Source organism: Oncorhynchus mykiss, chromosome 10 (assembly GCF_057628025.1).
Source record: "Oncorhynchus mykiss isolate SJ-2025 chromosome 10, ASM5762802v1, whole genome shotgun sequence".
In the NCBI taxonomy this organism is placed as follows: Eukaryota; Metazoa; Chordata; class Actinopteri; order Salmoniformes; family Salmonidae; genus Oncorhynchus; species Oncorhynchus mykiss.
In genome coordinates, this window is record NC_143031.1 from 62,782,210 (window position 1) to 62,800,145 (window position 17,936).

Consider the following 17,936-nt stretch of genomic DNA (forward strand, 5'->3'; position numbering starts at 1 on the left):
CACTGCGAGGACAATCATCTGTCCGTCCTGTAGCACTGTCTTAGGCGTCTCACAGTACGGACATTGCAATATATTGCCCTGGCCACATCTGCAGTCCTCCTGCCTCTTTGCAGCATGCCAAAGACACGTTTACGCAGATGACCAGGGACCCTGGGCATCCTTTTTTGAGTGTTTTTCAGAGTCAGTAGAAAGGCCTCTTTAGTGTCCTAAGTTTTCTTAACTGTGACCTTAACTGCCTACCATCTGTAAGCTGTTAGTGTCTTAATGACTGTTCCACATGTGCATGTTCATTAATTGTTTATGGTTCATTGAACAAGCATGGGACACAGTGTTTAAACCCTTTACAATGAAGATCTGTGAAGTTACTTGGATTTTTACGAATGATCTTTGAAAGACAGGGTCCTGAAAACAAGACGTTTCTTTTTTTGCTGAGTTTATATCCAATAATTATTCACGGCTGTGCGTAATAGGGTTAACAATGTAAGAAATAATACATTAAAATAAAACAAAATACTGCATAGTTTCCTAAGACCTCGAAGCAAGGCGACCATCTCTGTCGGCTTTTTTTCTTTAAATTATTATTTTATGTAGGATGCTACCTTTTTGTCCAGTTGCAATTGTAAGTAGGCCTAATAAATAAATACAAATCCCACTTCTATTAGGCCATTATGTTTCCTTGTGAAAGATGCTGTTAAGCCACAGTGTTACACGGAGTGGAACAGGGGAACCCAAGAGCAGACTCAGACGAGGGGATTGGGATGAAGTAACCAAAGTATTTATTGAAACACAGGGGGAAGATGGAGTGCAGGCCAGGGGAAGCTCGGGTGGGTTGCAGGAAACCAGGTGCGGAGCCTGAAAAAAGGCCCAGCAGGATAACAGGATCTGAATAGTAACAAACAGCTAGAGACGTAGACTGACTGAGCAGAGATTACATCTGAGTTACAGTACGATAATATGTGAGGAGCCTACAGCTAACAAAGAGTGAACCAATGTCAGAGGACACTTCAGTAACCTTTGCCTTCACGTTTTGGTCTCTTTAAAATTCTGTATCATTGTATCCAACTTGATAAATAACTTATATTTCTTCTAGCATGTCAAGAACATATATTATTTTGTCTAGCATGCAGTATCACCAACCAACTCTGTGTTTAATAAATCCTGTTAGGGCTAGGCGTCCCACTTGCGGGACAATTTCCGGTGAAACTGGTGGGCGCGCAATTCAAATAAATAATCACAAATAATATGGATATTAAACATTTAGGTACATACAAGTGTCTTATATCTTAAAAAAAGCTTAAAAAGCTTAAATTCTTGTTAATCTAACTGCACTGTCCGAATGTACAGTAGCCATTACAGCGAAAGCATCCCATGTGACTGTTTGAGGAAGGCGCCCCACAACACATTTTTCCACCAGCACAGGTTTCATAAATTCACAAATAGCGATTAAATATACACTTTTTGAAAATCTTCCTCTGATTTGTCATCCAAAAGGTCCCAAATATAACATGTAGTGTCGTTTTGTTAGATAAAATCCTTCTTTATATCCCAAAAAGTCATCAATTTGCGCCATCAATTTGAGTAATCCACTCGTTCAACTTGCAGAAAAAGGAATCCGGAAATGTACCATTAAACTATGTTAAAACAAGTCAAAATGTGTTTCTATTGACTCCTCAGATACCCTAAAATGTAATCAAACTATAATATTTCATACGGAAATAAGCACGTTCAATAGGAAACCGATATTAGCAGGTGCGTCTTGTCTTCCTCGCACGCCCAAACACAAATTTCCAAGACTGTTTCCCTCTACTAAAACGGATATTCCTTCTTCGTTTTTGAAGTTACAAGCCTGAAACCTTGAACATAGACTGCTGAGACCCTGTGGAAGCCATAGGAATTGCATCCCGGGAGCTGGATTTAGATATTTCCCTATACTTTCCATTGTAAGAGCATGGGCTCTCAAAAAAAACACGCTCCGTTTTTCTTTTCTTTGGATTTCCTCCTACCATATCTATTGTGTTATAGTCTCCTACATTAGTTTAACATTTCTACAAACTTCAAAGTGTTTTCTTTCCAGTGGTAACAATTATATGCATATCCTGGCTTCAGGGCCTGAGTAACAGGCAGTTCACTTTGGACAGGTCAGTCAGGCGGAAATTGAGAAAAAAGGACCGTAGGCCTACAGTAGCAACACATCCTCATCAATCACATTTTTTTATTTAACCTTTATTTAACTTTGCATCTCAGTTACGTACAAATTCGTATTTACAATGATGGCCTACCCTGGCCAAACCCTGCCCTAACCCGGACGACGCTGGGCCAATTGTGCACCACCCTATGGGACTTCCCATCACAGCCAGTTGTGGTACAGCCCGGGAACGAACCCGGGTCTGTAGTGACACCTTTAGCATTGCAATGCAGTGTCTTAGACCTCTGCGCCACTCAAGATCCCATTGGTACATTGATAGGTGTGGTTGCTGTCACACTGAGTAGGATATCTGCATGGCATGTGGTCCTTAGGTGTAGCTACAGAGGTTGGCAATGTGATATGCCACACAGGTGGGTTGGCAGGTATATGATGTAGCCTATAGATCTGTCTCTCTTAGAACTGAGCTAGGCACAATTAAAACCTCATCCTGAGTCTATCCACCAATGGCTATGTCCTTTGGCTGATACTGACTGGAGCTGGAGGGATGATGGCCTCAGAGTTCTTCGCTCTCAACTTGGCTGCATCCGAGATCCTCTACTGCCTGTAAGCTGTCTTTGTCTACATACACCTCCCTATTCCCCCTATCCTAGCTATAGCATCATTCTTCAGTGGTTTTATATACCACGGCCGCCCCCTGTTCCAGTGCTGTATATGTTTTGAGCGCTACCTGGCAGTTGTCCACCCTGTGGTCTTCCTGAAGTACAGACCCCTGAGATACAAGGTGGGGTGTTCTGGATTGGTTTGGCTGGTTGTGATTAGGTTCTGTTGAACTTGAAATAACCAACAGTTCTTATTATGTGTCTTTGGGTAAAATTATGGTCTTAATTGCATTGATGTTATTCTGCTGCCTCTCAGTTCTCAGGGCTCTGAAACATCCTGGTCCACTTGAAGGGGAGAGAGAGATAGATAGATAGAGGAGACAAATAACATGAAGATGAGGGTGTTTAAGATTATTTTTATTATCATGGTGTCTATGACGGTGAACTACCTCCCATGGCTGGTGGTTTGAACTTTTCTTGGAATCTTAGATTCTGGCCAGTTGCTTTATGCCTCATATATTTGTCTCTTCATCAGTGTGGTCAGTGGGTTTGTGGAGCCCCTCCTCTACCTCCACAGGGCAGGGAAACTCTGAGGGAGAGTTGATACCCCCAGTGTCACCTGATACAGAGGGCCAATTGTAACATGTTTGTTTATAACTGTTAGGTGATAGCTTGTGAAGAGATTGGTAGTTGTAGATGTGTTAACAAAAATATGTGTTTTGATTAGGGTTGCACAATTCCAGTAAATTACCAAAAAGATTATCCAGAAATCTTGGTTGGAAGATTCCTGCAATCAGGAGGGAATAAGCATGAAATCCAGAGTTTTGCAACCCTAGGTTTGATTAATTCCCTCTTATCCGGGGAGATTACCTATCAATCTTTTTGCTGGTGCTTTACATTGCATCTTTGTGTCTGTATCTACCAATGAGATGGGATGATAAGACCAACCTTTTTTAAAGGGTTAAACAAATGTTTATTTTATGTTGTTTTTTTTATCCCATTGCACCTTTGTGTCTATTTTATGTTCCTATCGGTCCTCGACTACAGCGCCATCATCTATATGAACACAGTTGCCATTTCATTAAAGCCGTTAAATGCAGTTTATCATAGCGCACTGCGCTTAATTGCAGGTGACAGTTTTAGTACTCATCACTGCATTCTCTACCCGAAAGTTGGTTGGTCCTCTTTGATGTCACATAGTTTGATACATTGCTATGTTTTCATTTATAAAGCCCTTTTACAAAAAGTCCCACTGTACCTGACATCTTTACTGAACTTTAGACATACGAGTTACCACACCCAGTCTCAGGGATGGTTAACTCAGTAAGTAAATCAGCTCTTTGTTTCACAAATAAGGTGCAATAAAACGATCTTCTCATTGCGTGACTTCAAGTTTACTTTGATATGATTGATGGTTATTATATTATTATTTGCGCATAAAGACAGTTCCTCCATTTCTCGCATAATTCATTTTACAGACACACCTTGTCTAGCGTATGTTGTTTTGTCGACATTTGGAACGTTTACCAACATATGTTGTTTCCATCAGGCCTGTCGTGACATGTATCTAACATGTACTTTACTCACTTAAAAAGGTTGGATGGAAACCTTGTAATTAAGCAAAGTTAAGTCCAACTCCTCCAGTTGGCCAGTCCACTGCTAGAGTTGCATCGTTCAGGTTTGATGTAAAAGGTGATGGTTTCACCTCAGCCGTCATCTCTATCTCCCAAAACCATAGACCACGTCAGCCAATATCCCAAATAATATCTAGAACATATAAATATATAAGATCTCTGTGCATTCCCCTCTCTAGGATGCCAATGTTTGATGACTGTGACTAGAAGTAGTACAGCTACGACCAGAAGTCACTTCTCGTAGCAGGTTAGGAGAGCCTTTTAGCTAACCCTAACCTTAACCTAAATCTCCTAACCTTCTGCATAAATTCTCCTCACCTGCTACAAAAAAAGTAACTTCTGGTTGTAGCTGTACTCCCTCTAATGCAGGGATGGGCAACTCCAGTCCTCTGAGGCCTGATAAGTATGACAGGTGAGGAGAATAACACACCTGGCTCCAATAATTAACTAAACATTATCTTCAGTTTAGAATGCAAATTAGTTGAGTCAGCTGAGTTTGCTAGGGATGGGGGGAAAGTGCAATACCACTCTGGCCAGCGAGGACTGAAGTTGGCCAGCAAGGACTGAAGTTGGCCAGCAAGGACTGAAGTTGCCCATCCCTGCTCTAATCAAAGCCATCTTTGATCTCTGCCATGAAGTCTTGCATTTCCTGTCTGGTGATGGCCTAATGACCCACACCTGTTTGCCTCATTTCCTGATCTTAAAGTGATATTCCAGTCTCCTTTTCACCTGATTTACTTAAAAAGCACACCTCAATAGGTGTTCGAGGTATGTCATAACATTGCACAAGAGGGGGCTTTCCTATTTTGTTCTACATTGTTCCTCAAGTAAGTTTGGAGGCCAACGACATCACGGATTCCCATCAGACCAACTCTTTGAAGTTGTGTCAAATAAAAACTGTGTTACTACTTTACTGTATTTATATTTGATATATCTTATCACCAATAAAATAACAAAAATCACTGGAGGATGTTTTTAATTCTGCAGTACGCCCCGGTTAACCAAGTTATGGCCCCCTCTAGTGATGGGAAGTTAGTGCTAATTTTGGGTTGGAGTTAAACTCTACAAGTAGACCTGGGTTCTTCCTTCTAAACAATAAAATGCATTCCTTCCTTGTAGTAATCCCTGATCTAATAGGGATTGTATATTTGAACGCAGTAGTACAATTATTCTATAAACACAAACGTGTTTAAGACTTGAGTCCGAGGTGTAGTTGAAGCAATAGCTGTAATACCGAATTCTAGGTACATGCAGTCACATTCAAATATGCTAGATGCAGTAGTAAGTCCCAATCTCAAGATCAATATATAAAATACACCTCAAAGTATGCATGTATCATTACACTCATGATTATTCAGGTTCTTTCTCTCTGCCATTACAGTCGTCTGTGTGTTACCTGTTACACAGGATGATGGAAAACAATGATATACTTCAGATATTTTAAGTTGGGTTAGCAGATTCCGTTAGCTTCAGCATTTAAAGCAGGTCACTCAATGGTATGATTGTAAGCAAATTATATGAGTTCACTTGGCATCCGGGCCATCACTTGTCATCAAGGGCAAATCAAGTCCTATCCTAATATTATTTTCCATGCCACTTTATCATTAATGAAATGAAAAGTCATGTGATTTGCAGTACTTCAGTGTCTTCAGTACTTCATGTCTTGTTCTACTGTCACATGCCTAATGCCATCTGATGACCACCACCTCAGAGGATACTGCATGAGCTGAAACAGCGCCAACAAGTCGTTGTGAAGTCGTTTTGTCCTTTAGCTAACCATCTCTCCCATCCACCCTCTAGCCTCTCTCCCATCCACCCTCTAGCCTTGTCACACTCTATTGTCAGAGAAGCAGGGGTGAGAATCAAAAACGTTTTTTTCCAGGATAGTGTTTGCTGTTGCATTCTTCCCAACACCAGTCTTCCCAAACAGAACAATCCTCAGCATTACCTTTTGCTTTTTCTGCACTGTTGGATGACAGACATGTTACTTTTAGTCTTGAAATCAGAATCAAACATGTTTGGTCTGTAGAATCTAAACTGTGAGCAAATTAGCAATGGCTGTCTATCAATTGAACCATGTGAATGCAGCTACAACATGAAATTGTAAACTCATTTTTGCTCAAAGAGACAAACACATCAACAGAACTACAATGACGCTGTGCATTCTGCAATGAAATATAAAATCACATAAACAATTAATCTATCAAAACTGACTATGCTACAGTAAATAAGCTATTGTGGTAGCTGGTATTAACACGTCATTACACACACCACCAGATGGCGCAGTACAGAATAGGAGTACATGTTGGTATCATTTTTAGAGTATTGGGACGCACCCAACAAACACGTTGAGCTGGTTTGAAAATGCAGGCGACTGCCGACTTGAAAGATCACCTTGCTTGAATCATAAATAACGACAAATTATTATTATTAGTAGATCATTCAGTCACAATTGGCCCATGATACACCACACGTTTGATGCTCTCAAACACAACCGTTGAATGTAGCTGCGACCAGTGTTGCCAATTTAGGCGCTATATTTAGTGAGTTTTCATACCCCACCTGCGACTTTTATTGGTAAAAGAGGCTAGCGAGTAGTTAGTTACAACTACAGCTAGGAGGAGCACTGCCAGAGCCCTGCAAAATGACCTCCAGCAGGCCACAACTGTGCCTGTGTCTGCTCAAACGGTCAGAAACAGACTCCATGAGGGTGGTATGAAGGCCCGACGTCCACAGGTGGGGGTTGAGCTTACAGCCCAACACCGTGCAAGACGTTTTTCATTTGCCAGAGAACACCAAGATTGGCAAACTCGCCACTGGCGCCCTGTGCTCTTCACAGATGAAAGCAGGTTCACACTGAGCACGTGACAGTCTGGAGACGCCGTGGAGAACGTTCTGCTGCCTGCAACATCCTCCAGCATGACCGGTTTGGCGGTGGGTCAGTCATGGTGTGGGGTGGCATTTCTTTGGGGGGCCGCACAGCCCTCCATGTGCTCGCCAGAGGTAGCCTGACTGCCATCAGGTATCGAGATGAGATCCTCAGACCCCTTGTGAGACCATATGCTGGTGTGGTTGGCCCTGGGTTCCTCCTAATGCAAGACAATGCTAGACCTCATGTGGCTGGAGTGTGTCAGCAGTTCCTGCAAGAGGAAGGCATTGATGCTATGGACTGGCCCGCCCGTTCCCCAATTGAGCACATCTGGGACATCATGTCTCGCTCAATCCACCAACGCCACGTTGCACCACAGACTGTCCAGGAGTTGGCGGGTGCTTCAGTCCAGGTCTGGGAGGAGATCCCTCAGGAGACCATCCGCCACCTCATCAGGAGCATGCCCAGGCGTTGTAGGGAGGTCATACAGGCACGTGGAGGCCACACACACTACTGAGCCTCATTTTGACTTGTTTTAAGGACATTACATCAAAGTTGGATCAGCCTGTAGTGTGGTTTTCCACTTTAATTTTGAGTGTGACTCCAAATCCAGGCCTCCATGGGTTGATAAATTTGATTTCCATTGATAATTTTTGTGTGATTTTGTTGTCAGCACATTCAACTATGTAAAGAAAAAAGTATTTAATAAGAATATTTCATTCATTCAGATCTAGGATGTGTTATTTTAGTGTTCCCTTTATTTTTTTGAGCAGTGTATATTAGATGCTTGCTAATAACCTTTGCGCTTAGAGTCACCCTGTGAGAGACTTTGTTACATTAACAATGTCCCTCGCTGTAGCAAAGGTACTTTGGAAAAAGAAAAATGTTTATGCCCCCATATGTACTACTGAAGGTCAAATTTTTTCAGGGACGTGAATCTACTCTTCAGAGCCCAATTTGAATTGTTGTAGCTCTTACTGCTAATGATAATGTATTTGTTACATCCTTGGTAGTTATTGCCATGTATTAGAGGACACTATTACGTTACACAACAAGACTAAAGTAATTGCTAGGGTCAATTCATGTATGGAATTTGGCAGTTTATTCAATAAATTGACAGGATAAGATTTGGAAGGTGACGGGCCAGAATACACAGCGAGGCATTAGCCTTCAGGAGGGTTTATGGGCAGAGGTGGAGATAGCAAAGCCTGAATCAAATATTAAAGTAAACAGTAGTAGTAGTAGCAGTTAAATAAAACCCCCCAGTGTTACTGTTTATGACCAACGCCTTATCCCACCTCTCTTAGTGTAAGTCACGTAATTTCATAGAAGATGTGTGGTAAAGAGCATCTCTGAAGATAGTAAACAGTTAAGTAAAATCCCCCAGTGTTACTGTTTATGACCAATGCCTTATCCCACCTCTCTGAGTGTAAGTCACGTGATTTAATAGAAAATGTGTGTTAAGTCCTGCCTCTCCTATCTCCTCATTGGTTTATAGAAGCAGATACTCACGTACCATCTCATCATTGGTTCGACCCACGTGGCTGACTGAAAGGCTAACGCTGTGTTAGTCACATGATTGCAAAGAAAAGGTATCTGCAGTTTGCGTCCCACTCCAGGAAGACTAAAGTTGCCCTTAGACACAGATCTAGGCTCAGTTTACGCAACACCAATACCTACCTACCTACAAACCATTTGGGGAGGGAACACAACTGATCTTAGGTCAGTTTCTACTGCAAGACTCCTTGTGTCCTTGCCCCCACGTGACTGCTTATTAACTAAAAGACACTTTACTTTGCCCTGTCGTTGTAGCCTTATGTTACACCCTTATCTTACAGTTCTAAAAATGAAGTTCCCATTTCTGTCTTAATACAGAAGGTTACTCACCATCCATGTTCAGGCGACATCATCTATATGAACACAGTTGCAACTTCATTAAAGCCGTTAAAGGCAGTTTATCATAGCGCACTGTGCTTTATTTCAGATGACAGTTTTAGTATTCATCATTGCATTCTCTACCGGAAAGTTGGTTGGCCCTCTTTGATGTCACATAAGTTGATCAATTGCTAGGTTTTCATTTATAAAGCTCTTTTACAAAAAGTCCCACTGTATCTAACATCAGGGATGGCTGACTCTGGAAATTCCTGCAGTCAGCAATTAAATTACACAAAACTTGAAACATCGATGGCGTTGTGTGACAAAACCGCACATTTTAGAATGACCTTTTATTTTCCCAAGCATAAGGTGCACCTGTGTAATAATCATGCTGGATAATCAACTTCTTGATATGCCACCCCTGTCAGGTGGATGGATTATCTTGGCAAAGGACAAATGCTCCCTAACAGGGATGAAACCAACATTTTAGAGAAATAAGCTTTTTGGGAGTATGGAACATTTCTGGGATCTTTTATTTCAGCTCATGAAACATGGGACCAACACTTTACATGTTGTGTTCATATTTTTGTTCTGTACAAGTAAAACTGGTTTCCATTGCATTTTCAACTTTACTGATGGTTCTGACAAAACAAGTGTTATGTTATGTAGCGAATGTGTCCACTCTGATCGTGGCGCGTGCACTCTAGCCCACATCATACAGTGCAGGTATAGCCTACATGATGACATCATTATTGATAAGAGCTCAATTATTTTTATTTGTCAAACATTCATCATCACATTACCAGAATAAGACCCTGTATATTTATTGGAAAGGAGAATCAAGCTCATCACAATGCACTTTCCCCACCCTGTGAAGTTCATAATTTATTTAAATTGTAGCCTAATACACTGCATGCTTTCCCAAGTCGTAGTTGGAGGACCAGACAACATATCATTGCGTGACTCCGAGTTTATTTCGATATCACGGTTATTATATTAATATTTGCGCATAAACATTCACTGCCGTTTCCCGCATAAGAAATTTTGCAGACACAAAAAGATCCCACCTTGTCTATCTAGTGCATATTGTTTTGTCGATATTTGGAAAGTTTATCAACACATTTGTTGTTTCCATCAGGCCTGTGGTGACATTTTTCATCCAACATGTACTTTACTGTTACTGTAATTTAATTATACCAATGTGTTTTCATTAATTGAATTCCCTTAACCTATTTTATGAGAATTTGTAAGTTTCTTGTTTGCATAAAATAGACGGAGACCAGTCTTATCAATAATAGGTAACGGAATTTATTCTCGGAGCGCGCTGCCACGTTACCACGAGCAACAGTTTATATACAATAACATGACGTCATTTCATTGCTCCTAAAATGAACCTCCTCCTCCAGACCGGGTCAAAGGGAACTTTAAAGGTTCATTCTGACCCCCCCTAGCACATACACAGGACACACAACACAACTGAATTAACTTTTGACTCACCATTATCGATAACCACTTAGCTGACAGTTCTAATTAACAGAAAAGGCAGTGAGTGCATTCCTAGGTTATCTAAAACACCCCTGAGCTCAGTTTTGTCGGTTCAACCACAGGTTAACTACCTTATCTGTTTACTTAATCTACAAACCATTCCTTTCTTTCTAGTTGGAATGGTGTTCATTAACTTTAATTACTCCTTGTCCGTGTCACACAATCCCTTCTTATGAACTCATATTGTTAATCAGATATAATAAAACAGAATATAAGTTTACTTAGTTACAGATCGAGGGAGATTATCAGTGGTCTTGTATGTCTTCCATTTCCTAATAATTGCTCCCACAGTTGATTTCTTCAAACCAAGCTGCTTAGCTATTGCAGATTCAGTCTTCCCAGCCTGGTGCAGGTCTACAATTTTGTTTCTGGTGTCCTTTGACAGCTCTTTGGTCTTGGCCATAGTGGAGTTTGGAATGTGACTGTTTGAGGTTGTGGACAGGTGTCTTTTATACTGATAACAAGTTCAAACAGGTGCCATTAATACAGGTAACGAGTGGAGTACAGAGGAGCATCTTAAAAAAGAAGTTACAGGTCTGTGAGAGCCAGAAATCTTGCTTGTTTGTAGGTGACCAAATACTTATTTTCCACCATAATTTGCAGATAAATTCATAAAAAATCCTACAATGTGATTTTCTGGATTTTTTTTCTCATTTTGTCTGTCATAGTTGAAGTGTACCTATGATGAAAATTACAGGCCTCTCTCATCTTTTTAAGTGGGAGAACTTGCACAATTGGTGGCTGACTAAATACTTTTTTGCCCCACTGTATGTATGTATGTATATATATATATATATATATATATATATATATATATATATATATATATATATATATATATATATATATATATATATATAGGATCTGTGCATTCCTCTCTCTAGGATGCCAATCTTTGATGGTTATGACTAGAAACAGTACAGCTACGACCAGAAGGGACGTTTCGTAGCAGGTTAGGAGAGCATTTTAGCTAACCCTAACCCCTTTCCTATCCTTAACCTAAAGTCTCCTAACCTGTCCCATTAATTATCCTAACCTTCTGCATAAATTCTCCTCACCTGCTACAAAAAAATCACTTATGGTTGTTGCTGTACTCCCTCTAGTCCAGGGATGGGCAACTCCAGTACTCTGGGGCATGAGAAGTATGACATTTTCAAGCCAGCTAACACACCTGACTCCAATAATTAACTAAACATTATCTTCAGTTTAGAATGCAATTAGTTGAGTCAGCTGTGTTTGCTAGGGATGGGGAAAAGTGTGACACCATTCTGGCCAGCGAGGACTGAAGTTGCCCATCCCTGCTCTAATCAAAACCATCTTTGATCTCTGCCAAAAAGGCCTGCATTACCGGTCTGGTGATGGCCTAATGACACACCCCCTTTTGCCTAATTTTCTGATCTTAAAGTGATACTCCAGTACTCCAGACCTGGGTTCTTCCTTCTAAACAATAAAATGCATTCCTTCCTTGTAGTAATCCCTGATCTAATAGGGATTGTATAGGTGAACGCAGTAGTACAATTATTCTATATTCTATAAACACAAACGTGTTTAAGACTTGAGTCCGAGGTGCAGTTGAAGCAATAGCTTTAATACCGAATTCTAGGTACATGCAGTCACATTCAAATATGCCAGATACAGGAGTAAGTCCCAATCTCAAGATCAATATATAAAAAACACCTCAAAGTATGCATGTATCATTACACTCATGATTATTCAGGTTCTTTCTCTCTGCCATTACAGTCGTCTGTGTGTTACATGTTACACAGGATGATGGAAAACAATGATATACTTCAGATATTTTAAGTTGGGTTAGCAGATTCCGTTAGCTTCAGCATTTAAAGCAGGTCACTCAATGGTATGATTGTAAGCAAATTGTATGAGTTCACTTGTCATCAAGGGCAAATCAAGTCCTATCCTAATATTATTTTCCATGCCACTTTATCATTAATGAAAAGTCATGTGATTTTGCAGGATAGTATTGTGGTGCTTTTTCCCCCAGTCTTCAGTACTTCATGCCTTGTTCTATTGTCACATGCCTAATGCCATCCCGCAGTTATTTGTTTTTTTTCTGATGACACCACCTCAGAGGATACTACACAAAGAGCTCAAATAGAGCAGAGGATTTTTTGTGAAGTTGTTTTCTCTTTCAGCTGAACCTCTGGCTGATGCCAAGGTGGCTGCACTTAGGATGGCTTGTTGTTTCTTTAGGCACTCTCCTTCATATTTTGCTTTTAGTTCCTCCTCCGCTCTGAGTGTCTCCTCCTCCTTCTCTCTCAAGATCCTCTTCGTCTCCTCTTCAATCGCCTTCTCAGCCTTTTGGAACATCTCAGTGGTGTAGTGGCTTCCTCCATTCATCGTCACCATCTTGTTTATCTTCTCAAGCAGCTCAGTGACCTGGGAGCGGTTCTTCTTATCTCTGTTGTTGAAGTCATGATACCGCCCACCGCATTTGGCAATGAGATCCTGAAGATCTGAAGAGGCACGCAAAAAGTCTTCAATTGTTTGTTCTTCATCAAGCTGGTCTGCATTTGTGAAGAGGACCATGATGTATCTTGCTGCATCTTTTCCAAAGAATGTCTGAATCATCTCCACTGCGTCTTTCTCTTCCTGTGTGAATCTAACCAACGCAATCACTACAAGGAACACATGGGGCCCAGGAGCAGAGAGGGAGATGCACTTAACAATCTTCTTCAGGGTCTCCTCTTGTGACAAGTTAGTGTCAAACAAGCCTGGAGTGTCAACAATAGCCACTTCTCTCCCATCCACCTCCCCTCTTGCCTTGTCACACTCTTTTGTCAGAGAAACAGGGGAAAGTTTAGACTCAAACACTTTTTTTCCCATGATGGTGTTTGCTGTTGCACTCTTCCCAACTCCAGTCTTCCCAACCAGAACAATCCTCAGTGCCTCATTGTGTTTTTTCTGCACTGTTGGATGACAGAGAGAGACATTGTTGTTACTTTTCTTCTTGACATCAGAGTCAAACATGTTTGATCTGTAGAACCTAAACTGTGCACAAGTTAGCAATTACTTTCTATCAATTGAACTGTGTAAATGCAACTGCAACACGAAATGACAATAATCCTGTGCATTCTACAATGAAATGTAAAATATCACAAACAATTAATCTATCAAAACTGACTCTTGCGTTATTGTGGTGTGCGGTATTAACACGTCATTAGACATATGCACCAACAGGTGGTGCAGTACTGAATATGAGTTAGTGGTGCTGTTTGTCTCCCCCGGGCCCGGCCGCAGATATCAATTCTGCTTCAAACGAGTGGGAGAAGCTGTATGTACAACAGAATTCATAGCAACAGTGCACACACAGGCAGAGAAGCACACGGGGAGGGGTGTGGCGGGAGAGGAGGCGAAAACGCTACATCGTGGACCGTATCTGTGTCGTGGCATCGACAAAGCGTAATCTACAGTAGCGACAAATCAAGACCCTAACAGAGATCCTCACTGAAAAATAGTTGGCAACACTGGCTGCTACTGCATGTCTGTTACACTATGGTCGAATGTATTAATAAAGCAATCAGTTTATAAAGAGCTACTCCCTCACTTCTTCCAAGGCATAAAGAGTTCCATGGGATATTACAGCTATGGTTGAATCAAAAATATTGTTATTAAAAAGCAAAGCAATGACAGCATTTCATACGTAGTAGATTTTTGAAGAACACGAAAAACAAATACTAGAAATGAGTTTCCATATGTCGTATTACCATGTAGGTAGGTTACTCACCACCAGCCATATTTGGGTCTTGTCGAGTCGATCCGTCAGGTCCTGTGAGAGAGAATGGATCGGTCCAGATAACAGAACAACTGCTTTCATAGTATCACTCATGCGGTCCGCCCCATAGACACACCCACAGTAACGGTATGCTCTTGGCAACTGCTCATTTTCGAAAGATGTTTCCACAACGGTGGCGGTCCAAACACTTAAAAGACACACCCAATCCCCTCAGCCCTCAAATGACTGCAGTTTAAAAACTATTTTATTTGTTTGTAAGGGTGTCTCTTTGACTGTAAGTCACATGATGAGTTTGTGGTTCAATAACTTAGAAGACACACCCTCGTCCACTTACTGCTGCATTACCTTGAATTGTTGAAGTTGGTTCCAAAATCTTTAGATTTTGAGCTTCTCAAGGGCTTTGCTGTCCTTGTCGAGAGAATACTGCGCTGCGCGTGAATGGTGCATTGGGGAAATAATGACGTTTGAGTTTTGTCTTAGGTACAGATATCTTTTCTATTTATTCACAAAACATGTTTGTAATTATTTATACCCAACAAGCGGCACCATATATGGTAAATATATTGACTAATACAATCATAATAAAAATTATACTTCAGGCCAACGCAACAGACACCTACCAATCGCTGAAGTTGGATACATATCTCCCTCACTAACTTTAAGCATCAGCTATCTGAGCAGCTTACCGATCGCTGCAGCTGTACACAGCCCTTCTGTAAATAGTCCATCCAACTACCTACCCCATCATATTGTTTTTATTTACTTTTTTTTGCTCTTTTGCACAACAGTATTTTTACTTTCACATCATCATCTGCACATCTATCACTCCAGTGTTAATTTGCTAAATTGTAATTACTTGTAAAATAAATCAAATAAAAAACACTAAAATCATCTTTATACTCATGAAACATAGTGAAGCTGGATGTGGGAATAAAATAAATGTTTTAAATAATGTTAAGAAATCCTACACAGATGTTTAAAATAAAACGTGTGGCTCAACAATGTAGCCTATCTCGCAACCACCAGACACTTCCTCCCCAAGTGCACAGTTAAGGAAGGTGGCTACCCAAAACACGTGCAAACTGATATACGAGAAATCACACGATACAAAAAAATGGTTCCCCAATTTCAACAGTGCACAGGAAACAAGAACGTATCATTTTAAACTTACATTCGTTATAAATATATTGATTTGATCTAAATCCAGCTCTGCTACTCACAACATAAACATTTATTTAAAACATTTAAAGTTAGAAAATCAATGTATGTAGGCTGGCAAACAGTGAGTCTTACATTTAGAGTGTTGGAATAGACTACGAAAACAAATATGAAGTCCAGTACAAGCCTACCAGAACTATTTCTGAATCCAATTGGACTTTTGATATTCTTTAGGAAATTCAATGTATATTCAAGAACTAAGTTGCCTTGTCCTCGTTCCTGTTCTTTCAACAAAATGGAGCTAGTTTACATTCATTTCTGGGGTTGGGGCTGGGTAAGCTGATCTGTGTAAGTGACAACTTCTGCCTAAAGCGAGTAGTGCCTCTGTGTGGATGGACTGGGAACTTCAGCTACAAACCATAAGACCATTTACTGCTTGATCTTTGTTTTGTGAATCGCTTTGGTGCAATTTTCCCAAGTAGCATATGTGGTATATTTTCACAATGCTTAATACAAATCTCAAAACAGATAATCAAAATGGCAGTTTCAAACTCTAAGCACATTTTTTAATTGATTAAGGCTGCTTTTACAATTCCACTAATTGGTCTTTTGACCAATCACACCAAATATTCTCACATCAGATCTTTTTCAGAGATGATATGATTGGTCAAACGACCAATTACTGAACAAAATATCTTAATTTGGCTGCCTGTGTAAACGCAGCCAATGTACAACACAATCATAAAGTAACTTTTCACCACCTAACTTAATCATTGTTTTATCTAGAAATACATGTTGTTTCGCATTGCAATGCATAAACTTATTTTCAAAATGAAATGCTCATCTTACTTTCTCTTCTCATTTGTTAAAATACATTTCACTATTACTTAATCCGGCTGCTCCTAATTGATAATAACTTAACTGGTTTGGGTACTACATATTTTGAGAACTACATAATGAAAATGTATGCTTATAAAGTATAAACATATAAAGTATGATACAGTGCCTTCAGAAAGTATTCACACCCTTTGATTTATTTCACATTTGGTTGTGTTACAGCCTGAATTCAAAATGGATTAAATATATATTTTTACTAACATATTCCACATGGCACAGCATATTTTCTTCAATCAAAACAAACTTTATCTGCCTGTCAGGTATATGTCTCTCAAGGGCAGCATCAGTTTACAGACGGGAGGAACACAGGTGTGTGGGTGAGGGTGAGTGACTGAGTGAGTTAGGGAGTGAGGGTGTGTTGTCTTCAGCTTGTCAACCTGACATCGCCTTCTACCACCTTCCAGACGAAAGGATATTTACTTTTTTCAGGTTCGTTAATTTTTTTGGAACTGTCTTTGTCTCTGATTTTAAGAAACATGAACAATTTGTAGAACTGGATAATCCATTAGATGTGTTGAATATGACAATGAGTGAGTTAATTAGATCCCAGCTAGCACATAATGTTCTGAGATCCATATGTTTCTTAGAGCTTGGTGAGAGCGTGGTTTCCCTGTGGTTATTATGCATCCAACATTCCCATGACATTCTCTACAGGTTTCCTCGTGGTTCTACTTAAAGTAATGTTCTCAAATTGTTCAGAGCACGTTATGAAAACAACGTCCTTCTGTGGGAATTTCAGTACTTCAGCATTAACGTTTTCTACAGGTTTCCCCGTGGTTCTTTTTAAAGTCGTGTTCTCAGAACATTAAGAATATTTCCATTAAAAAAAATAAAAAACCATTAGTAATGTTCAAAGAATGTTATAAAATATATATATATATATACACTCTGTTCTCAGCGTCAACAAAATCCTCTCTGCTATCTTGTTCACGTGTGTTGCCCTAGCCCACTGATCTTAATGAGTGCTTGTTTCCTTTAAATAAGGTATGTTTGAATAGCTTTGTATGAGTAAAGAACATCCTGTTGGGATAGTGGACGAATTCCATGGATAGAGAGCAGAATATCATAGGTATCATAGAATCTCACTGACGCAATGTCCCAATAAAGAAAATGTGTCAGACTGATTAATGCCTATGTAAATTAATTTCTGTGTGTCCTATCTGGGCGTGGAGTTCAAAACAGTTAACCAAAGGTTTCGTTTGGGTCATAATAATGATTTACAAATGAAAAAGTCAGTAGTTCATTGCATATTATGTAATTGTGGATTCGATTCTTTTTCATTTGTAATTCATTATTATAACCCAAATGAAACCTTTGGTTTATACGCGTCTACAACTCACAAGTATTATTAAAAATGTGTAAGAAATTGAAATACATAATATATGTACCCCATCTCAATTTTCACAAGAGACATATTCTGAACTTTTAAACAAAATTGTTAACTCTACACATACTTGTGCTA

General features: G+C 40.0%; 1 protein-coding gene across 3 annotated transcripts; it reads right to left on the reverse strand.

The window, feature by feature from the left end:
- Window positions 1-12,235: 12,235 nt before the first annotated feature.
- On the reverse strand, window positions 12,236-15,931 carry LOC110534430 (GTPase IMAP family member 7). 3 transcript variants are annotated; one of them, XM_036933553.2, is made up of 3 exons: window positions 15,713-15,931; window positions 14,411-14,452; window positions 12,236-13,592 (listed from the first exon to the last, which is right to left on the reverse strand). In XM_036933553.2, the coding sequence occupies exons 2-3, from the start codon at window positions 14,418-14,420 to the stop codon at window positions 12,751-12,753; spliced, it is 852 nt and encodes a 283-aa protein (XP_036789448.2). In that variant the 5' UTR covers window positions 14,421-14,452; window positions 15,713-15,931; the 3' UTR covers window positions 12,236-12,750. The 3 variants fall into 3 exon arrangements, with proteins under 3 accessions (XP_036789448.2, XP_036789447.2, XP_090043515.1); XM_036933552.2 differs by having other exon boundaries at window positions 15,769-15,897; XM_090187389.1 differs by lacking the exon at window positions 15,713-15,931 and adding an exon at window positions 14,765-15,479.
- Between the last annotated feature and the right edge of the window lie 2,005 nt (window positions 15,932-17,936).